At 39.9% G+C, this 17,317-nt stretch overlaps 1 protein-coding gene across 3 annotated transcripts in view; it reads right to left on the reverse strand.

Moving 5' to 3' along the window:
* SPATA6 (spermatogenesis associated 6) overlaps nt 1–17,036 on the reverse strand; it is a 45,709-nt gene extending 28,673 nt beyond the window's left edge. The window contains exons 1-6 of one of the 3 annotated variants that reach the window (XR_006103725.1): nt 16,863–17,036; nt 11,735–11,872; nt 8,435–8,483; nt 6,004–6,045; nt 3,884–4,008; nt 540–620 (exon numbers count right to left, since the gene is read on the reverse strand). Coding sequence is in view for 2 of the 3 variants with exons in the window: in XM_042465539.1 (XP_042321473.1) it covers nt 540–620; nt 3,884–4,008; nt 6,004–6,045; nt 8,435–8,483; nt 11,735–11,872; nt 16,863–16,919 (492 nt within the window). In the remaining variant the exon portion in view is untranslated. The remainder of the gene's footprint in view (nt 1–539; nt 621–3,883; nt 4,009–6,003; nt 6,046–8,434; nt 8,484–11,734; nt 11,873–16,862) is intronic. The other 2 variants (XM_042465539.1, XM_042465540.1) reach the window with 2 other exon arrangements.
* Between the last annotated feature and the right edge of the window lie 281 nt (nt 17,037–17,317).

Genomic DNA, 17,317 nt, shown 5'->3' on the forward strand with positions numbered 1-17,317 from the left:
GGCTCATACTTCCTCTCAGTCTACACTCATAGTCTATCCAACTCTCTGGTTCAATGACCCAATTCTACTACCTGGAAAATAAAGCACTCTGTTGCTTCTCTGCCTCAAGAAACTTAATAATTAATGCAACAGGTGCAGTTTTTCCCCCCTCACCACTAGTACAATTAAGACTGACCCCAAATGTCAGTGGGAAAATGGTCCTTGTAGTAATAGTTTATCATACTAATCTGGAAAAGAGTGTCGAATATATTTATTGTAATATATTTATTGTAACTTATTATTACATCACTAAATTATTACTCAATAAATTTCACTTCCAAACATTAAATACAGGATTTTATAACTAGCAGCTATTCTAGATTCACTTTTTCTCACACATTCAAACTTATTTGTTTAAAAAAACCCCTGAATTTGAATAAAAGTATGTCTACAGTTTTCAAAACACTTTCATAGGAGGTGTTTCACCAAAACAGTAGCAAAAATCCAGCTATCAATATTCAGTCTAGAAATTAAATTGAAAACAATTAAATTATGCAAACCTGCTTTTGAGCTTCTTCTGAACTTAACAGGCTTTCAGAAATAACACAAGTTGTGTAAAACTTCATTTTTGGTGCAATTCCCTAGAATAGAGTCAATAATTGAACATCAAGCTCCTACTGCAAAGATAAAGGGTATCAAAGAAGTAAATGTCACCTACTGCAACAAACCATTCCTAATTTTAACAGTTTCCTTTGTTAATTTCAGCCTTTTAAAAAGATAATTAGAAAAGACAGAACAGCAATGGTAAATGTCAAGAAGATAACATTTGCATTTCTGACAATTCAATTAATGATGATTATATTGCTTTTGTACAACAATTAAGGTCTGGCGTTTATTTCAACACATTGCTTTGTCAAAAGCGTTTTTAAAGATTTTTCATGGCACTAATTAAAAGTCAAGTCATGCTGTTCAACCTTCACTCACATCACTTTCAAACTTTGTGATTATGCACACTGGAGAACCCATAGTCTACAATTACAGTGTAACAATTTTAAACAAAGGATCTATGTTTTCCTGTGTTTGCATATTGGTAGTGGACAAAGAAAGATGTTTAGAATATACACAACTGTCCAAAGCAAACAAATGACCTCTCTATTCCCTAACAGGGAGGGTCTAGGTACAGAGAATATATATTGCCCATGTTTCAAAAACTTCATTAGCTAGAAGTCTGTTTTCTGGCTTAATTCAAAGTGCTGGTTATGATCTATAGACCCTTATATGGCTTGGATCCAAACTATTTGAAATACTGTGACTCCTGACGTGAGCCTGCTTGAATTTTAAGATTCTGGATGGCAGAAACATATTTGGTGAGGACATGGGAGAGAGACTTATTGGTGACTGATCCCAGTCACGGAATTCACTCCCCCTCCTTGCCCTTTCTTTCTTCTTGTTATTGTTTTCAACAGCCATCAAGATGACTTAGGCTTATGGTGACCCCCTGCATGGGAGACCTCCAAGTCACCTCATCATCAACAGCCCTAGTCAGGTCTTGCAGAATCAGAGCCATGGCTTCATGGATTTAATATCCATCTGCAGTATGGTCTTCCACTTTTCCTACTGCCTTCTACCTTACTAAGCACTGTTGTATCTTCTAGTGAGTCATTTCTTGTTGTGATATGGCCAAAGAACTCAGTCTGATCATCTTGGTTTCAAGGGAGAGTTCAGGCTTGATTTGCTCTAGGACCTATTTAGTTGTCTTTTTGTAAGGCATGTTGATGCCTTACAAAACTCAGCCTCCCAGTTGTGGGATTGCAAGCATGTGTCACAAGCCCTGAAACATACCTATCTGCCAGGATATATTCGCCTCTCTTTTGGAGCTCCCAGGGAACAAAGGGGCATTATGTGATGGCAGAACACGATTTCAGGCTTGCTGTACAGTGGCACTAAGCACTCCTATTACTTGGCCAGTTAGGCCTGTTTAATGAGTCAAGGAAGGGCAAGAGTTTATAACAGATTAGGTGGTTCTCAACTTTCCAAGGATCCTGTCCACATCCTCAGGCTGTACAAATTTAAAAGTTTCCATTATCACTGGACAAGCAAGAACCAAAGTTACATTCACCAGACTGATATCAACTAGTTTCCATGTCAGAATGAATCAGAGCACTTTATCTGCAAAGTGCCAGGCAAATTCTTCCCACAGCCTGCTGATTTCTCCTGGGGCCAGGTTGTAAAGGACCTCTAACCACTCAAAATAGCTCTGCTTAATGGGGCTTTGTAAACTCAATGGTAGTGGGGAGGATTCTGCCCATGTTGTCATGGTATACTATAGGCTCTCAAACAGGCTCTAGCCCTTGTTAGGATGAATACACTCCTAGTTTTCCACCAATTTCACCATCTCATATATTTCACTGTTGCCAGCTATCTAGAGATGCAGAGGATTGGCTTAGCTCCACTCCATGAGAAGGGACACTTAGAAATGATTATGCTCAGCACCATTCGATATCACTAACCAAATAGTGCTTCAACCAAATCACTTGCCAAGACAACAGAGATAGTCACAAAACCCATCATGACATCATCTGGAACCATCAGACTCCTAGGACAGACCAATTTAATTCCATCCCTAACAGAAGTTTGAAATCCAAACACGTCTAGTCTCATCAAACTGTATTCCACCCATGATAACCAGAGAAAAACCCTCCATTCCCAAATAACCATCAATCTATTCAGCACAGAACACAAAGTCTAAAGCATGGATGGAGCAATTTTCCTCTCTTACCTTCCCAAGGGCCACACTGGCATGCCAAAGTCCTCATATACCCTAAAAATAGCCCCCCAAATCCAGGCAATGTATTGCCACAGAAATCCCCCAAACAGCCAAACAGGCTGTGGTTTTGCTCTCCTGACCTCTTATTCCACCTATATGCCCTGAACCCCACTCAGAAGCAACAAAATGATAAAATCAGTTAAAATGGGAAGTGAGCAAAGTAACTTTTGGTTTTGAATTATTATTATTATTATTATTATTATTATTATTATTATAGGGTTCTGATGGGGTTTCAGGTTGTGGGGGATTGGGGTGATAAAAATGTTGTGTTCTGCTGCATTTTTGAACAGTTTTACTGGTTTTACTTATGTAAAAATATTTTAGGGGGGGCCTTGTGCTTTGGAGGCTTCAGAGGCTGTACTTTGGGGTTGCAAGGGCCACACACATGCCATGAGCTGCACTTTGTTCATCACTTGTGTAGAGTTTAAATAACAGTTTAGCTTCTAAAAGGCCGCTACAATATATGAGACCTAGCACAGTATTATCTACTCTGGCTTCCAACAGTTATCCAGCATCTCAGGCAAAGGTGTGTTTTTTTAACCAACCAACCAGTCAAAGTGACTGAATCTGAGAATACAAAAAAAACAAAACAAAACAAAAACAAAAAAAAAAACCCACAAAGAACACATGATCACCAGCAAAACAGCTATGGTTTCTCCAAGTGGTTAAATCAAAGCTGAAATAAGAACCCCGAAGTATCCCTACCACCTAAGTGGCTTAGCAACTGAACTCCAGATAAACTAATTTTAAAAAACATGAGGAAACTTAACCTTAATGAGGCAAAAGATGTGAACTTGGTTCCACAGAACAGCTCAGTCCAACACTTCTCTTTAACATAACGACCTCAAAAGGCTAGATGCAGAATCATATATTATGACAAGATGGATATTACATATTCACATTCATGGTAACAAGCAATAACTTTTATCAGAACTGTATAAACTTCAATCTTGGATTATTATTTATAATATTAACTACCAATTCATCTGTCAAAAACAATGGCTCGGAGCATGATGTATCACAGTAGCTATTCTTAGGAATCACATTTACAACTGTACTGTGTGAAAGTTCACGTACTGTAAAACCGTAGGTCTTCTTCATTAAAACTTCACGAATGGAACCTTGCTGTCCACGATTATGCTTAGTTGAAGGAAAAAGAAAACCTCTTGTATCTTCTTCATAAGCAGCTAGAATTTCTCCCACTGAAAGTATGTTAGGCACATTTTCGTTAGAAAATATCCACCTAAAAATCTCCAAACACACAAGCAAGTCTATACATAAAGGGCACAATCCCACAATGCTAAGTATTTTGAAAACTGCACTGATGTCAGCAGAAGACAAATGCAAACGTAAATCTTTCCCAGTGAAATATGTATTAGTTAACCAATGTTACACATGATATTCTTGTCTCCTGAGCCCACAGAGTAACATCCTACAGAACTGGAAAAATCTGTTGTAACAACAATCTCAGGGAAGGTTACAAAAATAATATAGTATAAGATCTTTCTTCCTAAAACACAGCCTAATACTAATTCCTGGCTTTTTAAGTAGTGAGTTGACCCATTTAATCAACTCCAGAATGGTGAGTCAACACTAATGTAAATCCTATTGATTCTATCAATGTACTTGAATTATAATTAGTAATAGAATCCCTTCCATAAATTTACTAATTTTTTTTCATTCTTGAATCATGCAGTTCTCCAGAAATTGTTGGGCTGCAATTTCAAGCAGCACCTATCTTGCACAAGCAATAGTGAAGAATACTGGAAGTCTTCACCATCTTCTCCTTCCTTCTGCCTCATAGGTACTAAAACTTTGTTCTGTTGGGTCCTTCAGGAAAAGATGTGAGGTGCTGCTAAGGGCTGTGAATCTGGCAAAGACTGCCTCCCCTACTCACCTCCCCCTTCCAACAAACACCCTGCAACACAAAATGTTTGGAAGGCAAAACTGGACCCTTTGTTTTCCTAGGTGAGAAAGCTGAATCAATCAACTCATTAGACTCTAAACCCATGGAGGCAGCAATTTTACTCAAATCAGCATTTCTGTTCAGGTGCAATGATAATATAATTGGCTAGGTAGGCCCTGGACATAAAACCTCCACACGAAAAACAGAGGTACAAATCACATGGAAACATCTTAAGTGTATTGTTACTGTGCAGGAACCCTGATCAATAAAGGAAGACCAAAACCTACCACTGGGCTGACAAGGGCATTGCACTCAGCTGCCAGCCAATGGAGGCTACCTGTTGTCCCTTGCCCTGCATACAGAAAGAAGAAAAATTGTGTGCTCCTAGTACCAGCTGAAGCAGGCTCTGTGCATCAGAGTTCACCCTTATATTAGAAGAGGAAGAAGACGTTTGAGGAAAATTCCTAAAATCTGTCAAGAATTCCAAGGTTTGCCATGCAGAAAAGAGAAAGGAACCTCAGCAAGGAAAAAGATGCAAAAGTTGTATTTTGCTTTTGCCGGTGTCTTATTACTACGGCATCAGCATTTGACTCCTTTTCGATTTGCTATTTCCAGTGCATGTAAAAATAAGCAGGCAGAGCAATAGTAAAAGATATGTCAAGGTGAAGCTTGAGACTGGTGAACTAATGCAAGAAGCACAGCAATACTTGACCCTGTGGAACTGCACAGTGCTCTATTCTGGCTCAAGCAGACATACCAAGTGACTGGAAAGGATTGCTTTTTCTGTTTCTTTCTTCTCTCTCCTCCACTCATAGCCAAGCATTCTGTCAACACAGTGGTCAATTAGCTACCTCTGCAAAGCATGAGAACAATAACCACCTATTGATATTCTTCTGCAACACTAGGTTTGGTTTGGCAAACCTTCATCCTTCAGTCAAGGCTCTCAGGGTCAAAGACTCGTGGATTTTCAATTAGCAAGGAGGAGATTATCCTCTGTTTCCCTTAGATTCAGGCTTTATGTAGTGTCAGCTCATGGACAGAGCCTGAACATTTAGCCCTTAGTTAAAGCCCCTGGTTAAAAAGGTGGGATGAATAGTACACATCTCCCTCATGTGCATAAGGCAAATATATATTGTGATTCTTTGCAAAATAGTAAGATCCACAGTTGGAAAAGGCTTATTAAAAACCAATTGTTGAAAAGCTATCTTGTTTGTGAGAAACAGAAACTTCTCTTCTGTTCAGTGACTTTTACCTTATTGGTGCATAATTTATTAAGATGTCAATACAATACCTGGAGGAGCTGTTTGTATTAATTCAAGAACTGCTGTGTCAACTAAAACAAAAGAAGAAAATTATAGTTAGAATGTATTTTGATTTGTAAATGAAAAGCATTTCTCTATCTTAACTCTATTCTACATAAACACAGTGCACAACTCTCATCAACCAATGGCTAGTAGAGAGAGAAAGGGATTGGCACAAGGAGAGGTGAATGTGGAGAGAATACACTTGAGTTTTGTTCTTGCTGGAATGAGGTTTTGCAGTAAGTTCATTTTCCGCTCTGACATGTAATAAACCTTTAGAGATTTCCATAAACTAGAGAATCCAAAAATAAATTGTACAATAATTATTTGTTCTTGTTTGTGCTGTCATTAAATCTTGGGCGTTTTTCCCTGGAGGGCTGACAGGAAGAATACTCCTTTCTGGTTATCCCGACAGCTATTATCTAGGGAAGGCTGGATGAAACACCAGATTGGCAATGTCCAGAAGACTCTGAAAGAATATCTGAAAAAGCCAAAGCATCAGGTAAGGTTAGAAGCTAGGAATGGAATCTAATGTTTAATCGAAATGGAAGGCATTTCTGCTATGGCAGAAATGGCTCTTGCCTCTCTCTGACAAAGGTTTGTGAAACTAGAAGGAAAAAACCCTTGAAATTTGAGGGAGGCTAAAATCCTTCAGCATTTTAAATGTGATGCACTTTGACAACTGAATTATTATATACAAATAACATGAAACAAAAGTTTTTTGTTTTATTTTTTGAACTGTGGACCATTATCAGCACTTTATCGCAGGTTTTTCCTAATTTCCACATGCAGCTGCACATAACTGATGAACCTAGCATATGCTAACAATAGGTAAATTGTTATCCTCAAGACAAATCTGGTTCTGCAATCCTATATCCTATTTTCTGGGCAGAACTGTAAGTGAATTACATGACACTTATGTTTTAGACAAGAGCCACTATGGTATAGTGGCTTGAATGTTAGACTAGGGTTCTGAGAAACGAGGTTCAATTCCCTGTTCAGTCATGGAAACCTGGGTGACCTTAAGTATGTCACACACTCTTAACCCCTGAGGAGGGCGACAGCAAATGCGCTCTAAACAAATCTTGCCAAGAAACCCCAGTGATACTTAGGGTTGCCATAAGTAAAAAATGACTGGAAGGCACAATAAGATATGTATAGGACTGCAATGTTATGTTTCCAAATATGTACATCTCACATTTTGCTCTTCAAAGAACTCAAGAAAAGCCACATGGGTTTCACAAGTGACCTCTCACCCCAGGCATTGACCAGATGCAGACCTGCTCATCTTCAGCAAGTTTGTTGTTTCATGTGTTCTCGATAAGAAATAGAACAGCTGAATTTGAATTTTTGTTTGTTTGTTTGCTTGCTTCCTTTCTTGCTTTCATTCATTTTATAACATTTTCAATTGCCTTCTCTGCCACATCTCATCACAACTAAGAACATTTAATGTGTGGGGGTGGAGGGACTGAATTCATCTGGGTTAAGAAAATTGCTTGAAAATGTGATCACAAATAAGCATGCACTGGGTGTTTCAATTACCTAATAATAGTAGTAGTAGTAATAATAATAATAATAATAATAATAATAATAATAAGTTTTATTTATAAACCGCTTTTCCACAGTTATCAAAGCGGTGTACAAGTAAGTATTGCAATGACAAAATACAGAATACAGACTAAAAATTGCAATACATAAATAAAACTTCAATAAAAACGTTACAATTATACAAATTAAAACCATTACATCAAATCCAGGCTAGCTGAGAGCAGTCAATAATACAGTATATATCAAGGAACATCAGGGAAGGCTTGCCGAAACAAGAAGGTCTTGAGTCTCTTTTTAAAGAGATCTAGGGAAGTGGTAGAGCGGAGCTCATCGGGAAGGGTGTTCCAGATCCTAGGGGCCGAGATGGAGAAGGCCCTTTGCGAGGTTGACACATGTCTCGCCATCGGGATCCTCAGCAAATTCTTCCCAGCTGACCTAAGTGTGCGGGGCGGATTATATGGGGAGAGGCGGTCCTCCAAGTAACCTGGGCCCAAGCCATTTAGGGCTTTATATATAGTTGTATCATATATTCCCAAACCAATACACAATAGCCCATAAACAGACCAATTCTGCGTTGTTTCGCCTGTGCAAAATGCTCCTGTGAAAAACAGACACACACCAACAACAACTCTTAATTCAACATACATCCTCCACTTTTTTTGACAGAATTCTCAATTTTCTGAGAAAGCCAGAAAATTCATAGCATATTACCTACTGTCTTTCTATTTATTTTTTTAAAGAAGGCAATGATGGAGTCATTTTCTAGTTTCCTATTTAATCTTCAACTGATTTTGCTTATTGTTCATGCTAAAGTAATTTGGTGCACAGAACATAACACAGATTAAAAAATAAAAGAGAAGAAAAAGCACCTACATTCCAAAAGTCCAACAAGATCTGCTGGATCAGATACATTGGTATATACCTAAAATGAACATTAAAGAAAATGAAACTGAACTCTTTGGCTGAGGATAAAAAAAAACATTGTAAGAATTAAAATAAGCATAAAACTGCTCAGATTTCTTTTAAGGACAGCAGAATAACAGAGTCAGAATGCTTTCCTTTAAAAAAATGAGTTTTCTCTTTTGATTCTTTCAGCATTACTCTCCCATCTTAAATTAAGAGGAACCACAAACAACAAAGATGCAAATCTGTGATACTTTCCATAAAATTAAAATCTGGTAACTGTTACAAAATTGGGTAAATTTTGGTTATATATTGGTTACATTCTTTTCTCAGTCACTCATGAAAACTAATGAAAGCACATCAGCTCAATGTGAGGGAAGATAAATATTTTCCTACAGTGTAACCCTACAAATGTCTGCTCAGAAGTAAGATGATTCAGTTCAGGCGTACAGTGGTACCCCGGGATACGAATGCGCCGCCTTACGAAATTTCCGGGTTACGAAAAAAATCAATTGAAAAAAACTGTTCCGGGTTACGAAGGTTATTTCGGGTTACGAAAGAAATTTTGGTGCTTTTCGGCGCTTTTTCGCACCAAATCGCGGCTTTTCCCCATTAGCGCCTATGGGTTTTCGGCTTGCGAAAGCTTTTCGGGTTACAAACGCGGCGGTGGAACGAATTAAATTCGTAACCCGGGGTACCCCTGTACTTTATGCCATATAAATGAGCACAGGGTTGCTGTCACTGGCTTCTATTTTATACATAATTTTATTGTTGTTGTTATTTGCCATCAAGTCAACTTTGACTTATGGTTATCCCCTGAATGAGAGATCTGGGAATAAATTGGATTAAAGTCAACAGACCTTATTTTTGAATATAAACATACTGTATATAAGATTGTACAGATAAAGTCTGATTCTAAGTAGCATTGCTTAAAAATATTATGCAAAATGAACCATAAAGATTATTGCTTGGGTATAATACTATTAACTGAGTTCTTCAACTTCCACTGAGAAAGAGAGATTGTGTACAGTCGGCCCTCCATATTAGTGGGGGTTTGGTTCTGGAGCTGTGGATACTAAAAATCACAGGACCTCAAGTTCCATTATCATCAATAGATGCTGACAAGCACATGGCCCCACCGGTGCAGCTGCATGCATGTGTCACCATTAACGATAATGTGCAGATGCTTCAATCTGCAAATGGCTAACCCACAAATACAGAGGGCTATATTAAGCCAGCATATGTCAACAAAAACCCTGCAATGGTCTCTCCTTCTCTGGAGGTTTTTAAACAGAAGGTGGAAGGCCATCTATCAGGAGTGCTTTGATTATATATTCCTGTAAAGCAGGGATTGGATTGTATGGGCCATGGGGTCTCTTCCAGCTCTATGATTCTATCTTACAATCACCAACTGAGCCACCACCTGGACAGAGTAGGCTATGATAAATCACATAACACTGGAGAAGACTCACATATGCATCCTACAGTCATTCTTGAAGGAACTACAGTCTCGAGCCCAAAGAAAAAAACAATCAACAACACTAGCACAGTGGGTGGGCCTCCTTGATGATTTTAGAGCTGAAGGTAACAATGCAGGAAACACAGGAAAATCCACAGAGCGTTGACCATAATATTTAAGCCAAAGAGGACATATTCACCCAGATATCTCATCACTAACATTCTCATCCAGCAAAAAACTCATGGATCAAATTGCCAATCTCTTCCTCTGCAAACCCCTGTTACAAAGCCCTCCACAACTAGTTTTCATGTTGCTCTGAAGGCTGCAGGGAGGGGAGGATTCATCACACTGGCACGTCAGAGACAGTGCAATACTGGATGTAGGCCTATGCCATTAGACTGCCTTTTTATGCCATCATAGTAAATATGTAGAATACTTTTATTATGCAGGATAATTCACCTATACCACTCATTTATTTATTAATGTAATATTCTACTTCTCTCCCAGCACAGGATTCATGAATTAAATTTTCCAGTTTGCCACATTAAAAAGTGACATTTTTACAAGTTTCTGTGGTGGGATACAGACTGCCCAAAAAGGGCGGTCTGCCAGTGCCTTGTTTTGCTGCGTGAGGGAGCCGCAGCAGACAAACCGTGCAGCTCCCTCGCGCAGCAAAAAGAACCTGCAAAAAGCAGGTTCTTCTTGCGGTGCAATTGTGATGCCGCAGTGCGCCAATGGTGTACTCGCAGCGTCAAAATGATGCTGGGACGTGTGGACGCTAAGCATCCGTCGTGTCAAAATGGCAGCGCCCATGTGCACAGGGTGCCGCCATTTTGACACCCGCATCATGTGCTAGGGCTGAAGCACGTATGGGCAGTGTGCCCTCGGCCAACCCCTAGGACGTGATGAGGGCGCACTATAGGCCAGTGTGTATAGCACCTATGTCTACTGCTACACTGCAGAATTAATTAAGTTTGACACACTTCAACTGTCATGGGTCCATCCTATGGAACTGTAGCTTGTTGTGGCATCAAAGCTTTGACAGAAAAGTCTAAATATCTTACAAAGCTAGAAAAAGAAATAGCAGAATTGGAATGTATCCACAGATTCCAGCAGTGGGTTGAACCAACAGTGGTCTCCTGGAACACTACACACATTTCAACACTATATAACTAACCCTCATCCTCATGAGGGTGCCCTTGACCAGTTCATCACACACCCCTCTGATTCCCACACTATATTCCAATGCTTATTTATATGGTTATCTACTCTCCTTGGCTTTAGGCAACATCCTTCTTCCTATCTTTGTCCCCCACACAACCATCATTATAAATGAACTTGCCACCTCATATCATACCCACAAGGTTTTTAATTTCAATTGGCATTCTTACACACAACAGACTTATATAGGTCTGTCTCTGGACTCTCCACTGTTCCTCGTGCATCTGAGGAAATAGGCTCAAGTCTACCAGCTTTTCTTTCAGTTAGGGCCCAAACAGACAGGCCAAAATAAAGCTGCTTCAGGTCACTTTGGAGGTACGCTGTTTAAATGACACATGTATTTTAAGAGGCCAGAAGCTGTGTCAAAGCTACGCTCCACTCCTTAGGACTGGATTGTGGCTTTGGCGTGGCTTCCGGTCTCTTAGGATGCATGCGTCATTTAAACAGCACACTTTCAAAGTGGCCCAAAGCGGCTTTATTTTGGCCCGTCTGTTCAGGCCCTTAGTCCCAAAGATTCTACAAGATCCCTTTGCATACTGATTTTCCAGACTAACACAGCTATGTTTTTTAATGATACTGTGGACATTTACCTTTTCAAATATCAGTTTCTCATCAAATATAAGAGGAAAAACTGCAGGGATACATGAAGTCTTCTTATATTGTCCAAAAATGCAGGCACTGATGTAGACATCATCTTTGGCTTTCAGTGTAACACCTGGGCATGTTACCTGGAAGAGGAATTTTTTTTCAAAATGAATGTAACTAGATGGGAGACTGAATACCAGGTGCTGTATATTTTAGAGGAAGCAACTGCAAAACCACCTCTGAGTATTCCTTGTCTACTTCATGTGGCTGCCATAAATTATCAGGTGACTTAAAGACACATAAAAGTGTTTTAGGGAGGAATTTACTGTTGCACTGATTATGAGGTTCATGGGGGGAAACAGCATCGCTAAACTGAGTTATCCCCCCCCCCTTTCCATCATGGCTGCAGCTGTTACAGGAAGAGAAATGCACTAAATGATGATCACAACAATGTGTTCTATGTGGGGTTACCCTTAAGGTGGCTATAGAAGCTGCAGTTGGGGGCTGCAAAAAGAGCCTGGGGGATCACATAAGTCTCATTCTGCCAACACTGATGTAACATATTTGCTGATGGAACTGCACTATGGGTTTCTTTGCTGCAAACCCAGGTTTCATTGTTGGCTTACACTGTTAGCTTACAAAGCCATTAACAACTAGGAACATGTACAGTTGACAGCATGCCTTCTCTGTTATGAACTTTTCTGGTCACTAAGACAATTGGTGTTTCAGCATGTGCCTGAGGTCTGTTTAGAACTTTTTGTTTATTAGCTCCATCTCAATGAAATTTCCTGAAAGCTGATTCTACACATTCACCAATTGCTTTGAAAAGATGTTTTTACTTAAACAAGCATTTTTTTTAACTGAAAAGAACAGGCACCATTTATTCATGCTATTCTTTTACTTTTTATGGAACCTCCTGACTGATTACCTCAAGATGCCCATCTCCCTGTCTCTGACTGTTTTAATTATTTAAATTGTATTTTATTACTGTTATGTGGGAATTATTATGCTGTTTATTTAAGGGAGGGAGGGGATAGTGAGATTTATTTTTATATTGTATGGATTTTACTACTGTTGTAAGCCACCTCAATCGTATTGGAGAGGCGGGATGAAAATATATTATTATTATTATTATTACTTTTTGTTGTTCTATGCTGCTTTATTAGGTTATCTAGGGAAGTTTATAGCGAAAGAAAATAAAGAATGCCTATTCCTAAAGAACTAGGAATCTTATTCCATCTTCAAGGCAACTTTATGCTTTATGGCTTCAGGTTTCATACACTACTGTCCACTTCAAAACAGGGATATATTATATTAAGCTGCCAGGTACACTGTTAGGGAGACCTGTAAGCATGATAGTGAGATCAGAAAGAAATATAATGTGAACAGGAGAGGCTATGCCTACGCTGAAAAATATAGACAAAATAAGTACAAAGACTATTCACAAAGTACAAAGATCTTGACAATGGCAACTAATTAATCTCAACAGTAGGATAAATCTCAAGCAGAAACAAATACAATGAAAACATAATGCTGGGAGATGAATAGGTTAATTTATAACACTAAACACATTTATATTCCACTAAACTCAATATAAACCAGCCCTGGTGGTGCAGTGGTTAAATGCCTGTATTGCAACCACTCACTCACAAACCGTAAGGTTGCAAGTTTAATACAGTGCACCCGTGCCATCCGCGGATGCTTTTTACATGGCTTCCAGCATACATGGAAGCTGCTTGCGGAGGGAAACAATGCTGCTCTGCCACATGCACATTCCTCATTATTTCCTATGGGCTCGAGCATAGGCAGATTTTCCCTTACGCGGGAGGATCCAGAACAGATCCCCCGCGTAAGGAGAGGGCCCACTGTAGTAGCAAAAGGGCTGAAGCTCGACTCAGGCTTGCATCCTTCCAAGGTCGCTAAATGAGTACCCAGATTGTTGGGGCAACCCTAGCCAGTATTACCCATGGTAAGAAATGTTCAACAATACTGCCACATTTTTACAGGGCTGATTATTGTTCCTAGGGCTGTAAAATCCTATGGTTTTTTTTTTGTTTTTTTTTTACTCTTTGATTTTACATGCCAGACCGTTCTACAATGCTTTGTTAGTAGCTGCTATACTCCTATATCCTCATAACTACCCTGGTCATAGAAATCTTGGTAGTTTCTAAGGCCCGGTACACACCTTCTTGAAGGTCTGGGCTGGCGGTGGCATTTTTTCTGCTGGAGGGAAGCCGCAGCAGCGTAACAAGTGTGCCACTGGCACACTGGTTACGTAAGTGTCGTGTGGCACCGTGTGGATGCCATGTGGCACTTACATAACAATGGCAGCGCCCATGTATACAGGGAGCCGCCATTGTTACGTCACCATGACATATTAGGGTTAGGGAACATGTACATGGTATGCGCACACTAATCCTAATGCCGGTGCCAGTACACCGCTTGTTGGCGGTCTGTACGGCACCTAAGAGACTTAGGAAAAATAGCTGTTTCTTAGGACAGACTCTATGAATGCATGCTGCATCTGTCAAGATAAGGAGTTCTTGTCAAGCTTTTGGCATGAGTAAAGGATTAACCCCTGTTTTCATGCTACACACAGTCTTTTTGGTGATCATTTTAAGTAACAATGGATAAATAAAGTTATCTTCCTGAGTGCGATTAAAAAACAGAAATACATACACAGAAATACAGAGAACATATTCAGAATAGATATCAGATTTGTTTCTGGTAATGATGAGAAAGAATGTCATACTCTGAAAAAAGCAATACAAAGCTTCCCAATGTAAATGTTTTTTTTTAAAAAATACTGTATTTCCTCTTCAATTTTTTTTTAAAGTTTTAGAAGTGAGAATATGCAGCACTGAAATTACAGTACAGTGTGGATTGCAAAAGTATAAAAGAATGAATTCCAGAAAGCTTCAACAAAGTTTAATAGAACCTAAGGACACTTTATTCAAGATAAGGGTTCTCATTTAAAACTCAAGAAAAAGGGAAGAGAGGCAACGCCACATGTACAAATAGAAGAATGAGGAGAAAAGAAATCTCTGCCAAGTATTTAAACAGCTGGTATCACATTCAGGACTGAATTTGCCCAACCCACATTCTGCAAAATGATTGGTGCAGAGTTTTTAAAAAGGCAGACGCTGTTGTCTAATTGGCTGATAAAGATGCAAAGAAAAGAGAATTTAATCTAACGGTCCTGGAGCACAGCAGGATGTTGAGAGAGAATGGAAAAGAAAATGTAGTTCAGCTCAACTTAAAAAGTGCTAAATGAATAGAAAGGGAAGCTGGGCAGGGGAAGGAGGAAAGCTAAGGTGGCTCACATTTTTTCAAGGAACAGTTATGCCTGAAATGTACAAAAGTGGATGCCAGGCTAGCCAAATTATGAGCTCAATAGCCTATTGAGTATGAACAGAACTACTAGGTCTGGAAGCCTCTGATTTCCACCTAAATATTGTATATGGTCATGTATAAATCTAGGAATTTTAATTTTTAAAAAAATCAACACCCCCCTCCAAAAAATAAACAATAAGTCGACTTATCCTAGGGCCAATGTAAGTACTGTATTTTTATATATAAAGATGAAAGGAAAGAGAATAATCTGTCCTGGAAGCACAGACCCCTCTCTACTCTCTCATCCATCCATCTTTACTATGAGCACAAACAGTTATTCCTCCTGGGATTTTGTAAGTCATTTGGCATCAATTCACTTTGCTTCATCCTTTACATCTTTTGTTACATGATCCTAAGTTTTACCCTCCACTTATCCACGGGTCAGCTCAAAATCCATAAGTTTGTCCCCATATGCTTGCCTCGACTTATAAATGAAGTTGACTTACAGTCGCGTATATATGGTACAGTAGTTTCTCTCGGTCCTGGCACCATCATAACAGGCTCACTTGGTGAGGACCCAAATTCCCTTCCTCTCTGCCTTCCTTTTGCCAGTAGGCAAAGAGATTTTGGTCCAATCAGGCTTCTAATATATGATCATTGTCAGGGAGGTTTTAGTGTGTATGTGTGTTTTATTTATGTTTTTAACTTTTTATGTTTTTAACATGTTAGCATGATGGTTTTAGCATGATGATTTTAACTGTTTTCCCATTTTTATTGCAAAGTTTTAAAACAATTTTATCTGTGAGCCGCCTTGGCCCCCTTTTGAAGAAAAGCGGCATATAAATCATATAAATAAATTAGGAAAGGGTGGGGGGAAGCAATAAAAGCATAGCCTGAAAGCAAGAAGGAGGATTGATGGGAAGAAAACGCCTATGACCCCACACAATGGTGGGCATAGATCAGGGAGGCTTCCCCAATGATGGTGAAGCCTTTCGTTTGAACCTGAAGAACAACGAGAAGCAAATACACTTGTCCCTTGTATTTGCTGGGGTTAGGGGCACAAGACCCCTGTGAATGTGGAAAAACCACAAATAACAAAAATGCCATGTTTTTATCCTCTCTAAGGATCTCTAGGTCCTCCAGCGCAACTCTGTGGCCAATATCCGACAGACACTGACCATAGAATTGCCCAGGAGGAACTACAAATGCCTAGCAGAGTATTCTCTCTAGGAATCTCTAGGTCTTTCAGTGCGACCTTTGGTTAAAGTTAACCATAGAGTTGCGCTGGAGGACCCAGATATTCCTGGAGAGAACATATTAATTAAAATCTGTGAATAATCAAATCTGCAAATATCAAAGCCACAAATATGGAGGGATGAGTGTATAACCCTGGTCTCCAGAGTCATATAGTCCATTACTCAAACCACTGCGTGGGATGCAGCCAGAGCAGAGGTGCATCTTGCACTGCAGGAATAAACCCAGCTTTGACACCACTTTGAACTGCTATGGAATGCTGGGATTGAACTGACGGTTTGTAGAGTCTAAATGCCTCACAGACACACTGCAGCAATAATGAGGATCCAGTCTGAGACCGCTTTAACTGCCTTGGCTCAGTGCCAGAGGACCCTGGGAACTGTAGTTTATTGGAGCACCAGAGCTCTCTCTGACAGAGAAGGCTGGATGTCTCAGAAGACTACAGTTCCCAGAATTCCCTAGCATTGAGCCAGGGCAGTTAAAGCGGTTTCAAGATGGATTATTTCTGCAGTGTGTTTTCCACTTTCCTCCTCCTCCTTCTCTCACCGTGCGGATGTGGAGCTCCAGAGAGCAAGCGAAGGCCTTGCGCGACGGCGGCGGCATCGAACCGTCTCTGCCTCTTTCTCTCTTCCTAAGATTGGAAGCTATTGACAGGACTGCGCTTGCGCCTGAAGCACTGTTTCCATAGCAACCCCAACGCTAGCTGCGTGAGGGCCTGAGGGGGCGTGGCTAACGGATCCCTTGCTGCTTGTTCTGAGGCCAAAGGGGGGAGGTTAGAAAGAAACATTCCAAACCACCATCACTTCCGGTATATCGCACTACACATTCTTAAAACTCTGCTAGGTCACTTTAATTGCTCTGGCTACTTCCTGTTGCATTCTGGGACATGTAGTTCGGGAAGGGAAGTTTAAGACCACTTAGCCAGAGAGCTCTTAAGCCTCATTGAACTACAAACCCCAAAATGCAACAGGAGGCAGTCAGCGCAGTTAAAACGACCTAGC

This window comes from Sceloporus undulatus, chromosome 4 (assembly GCF_019175285.1).
Source record: "Sceloporus undulatus isolate JIND9_A2432 ecotype Alabama chromosome 4, SceUnd_v1.1, whole genome shotgun sequence".
Taxonomy (NCBI): domain Eukaryota; kingdom Metazoa; phylum Chordata; class Lepidosauria; order Squamata; family Phrynosomatidae; genus Sceloporus; species Sceloporus undulatus.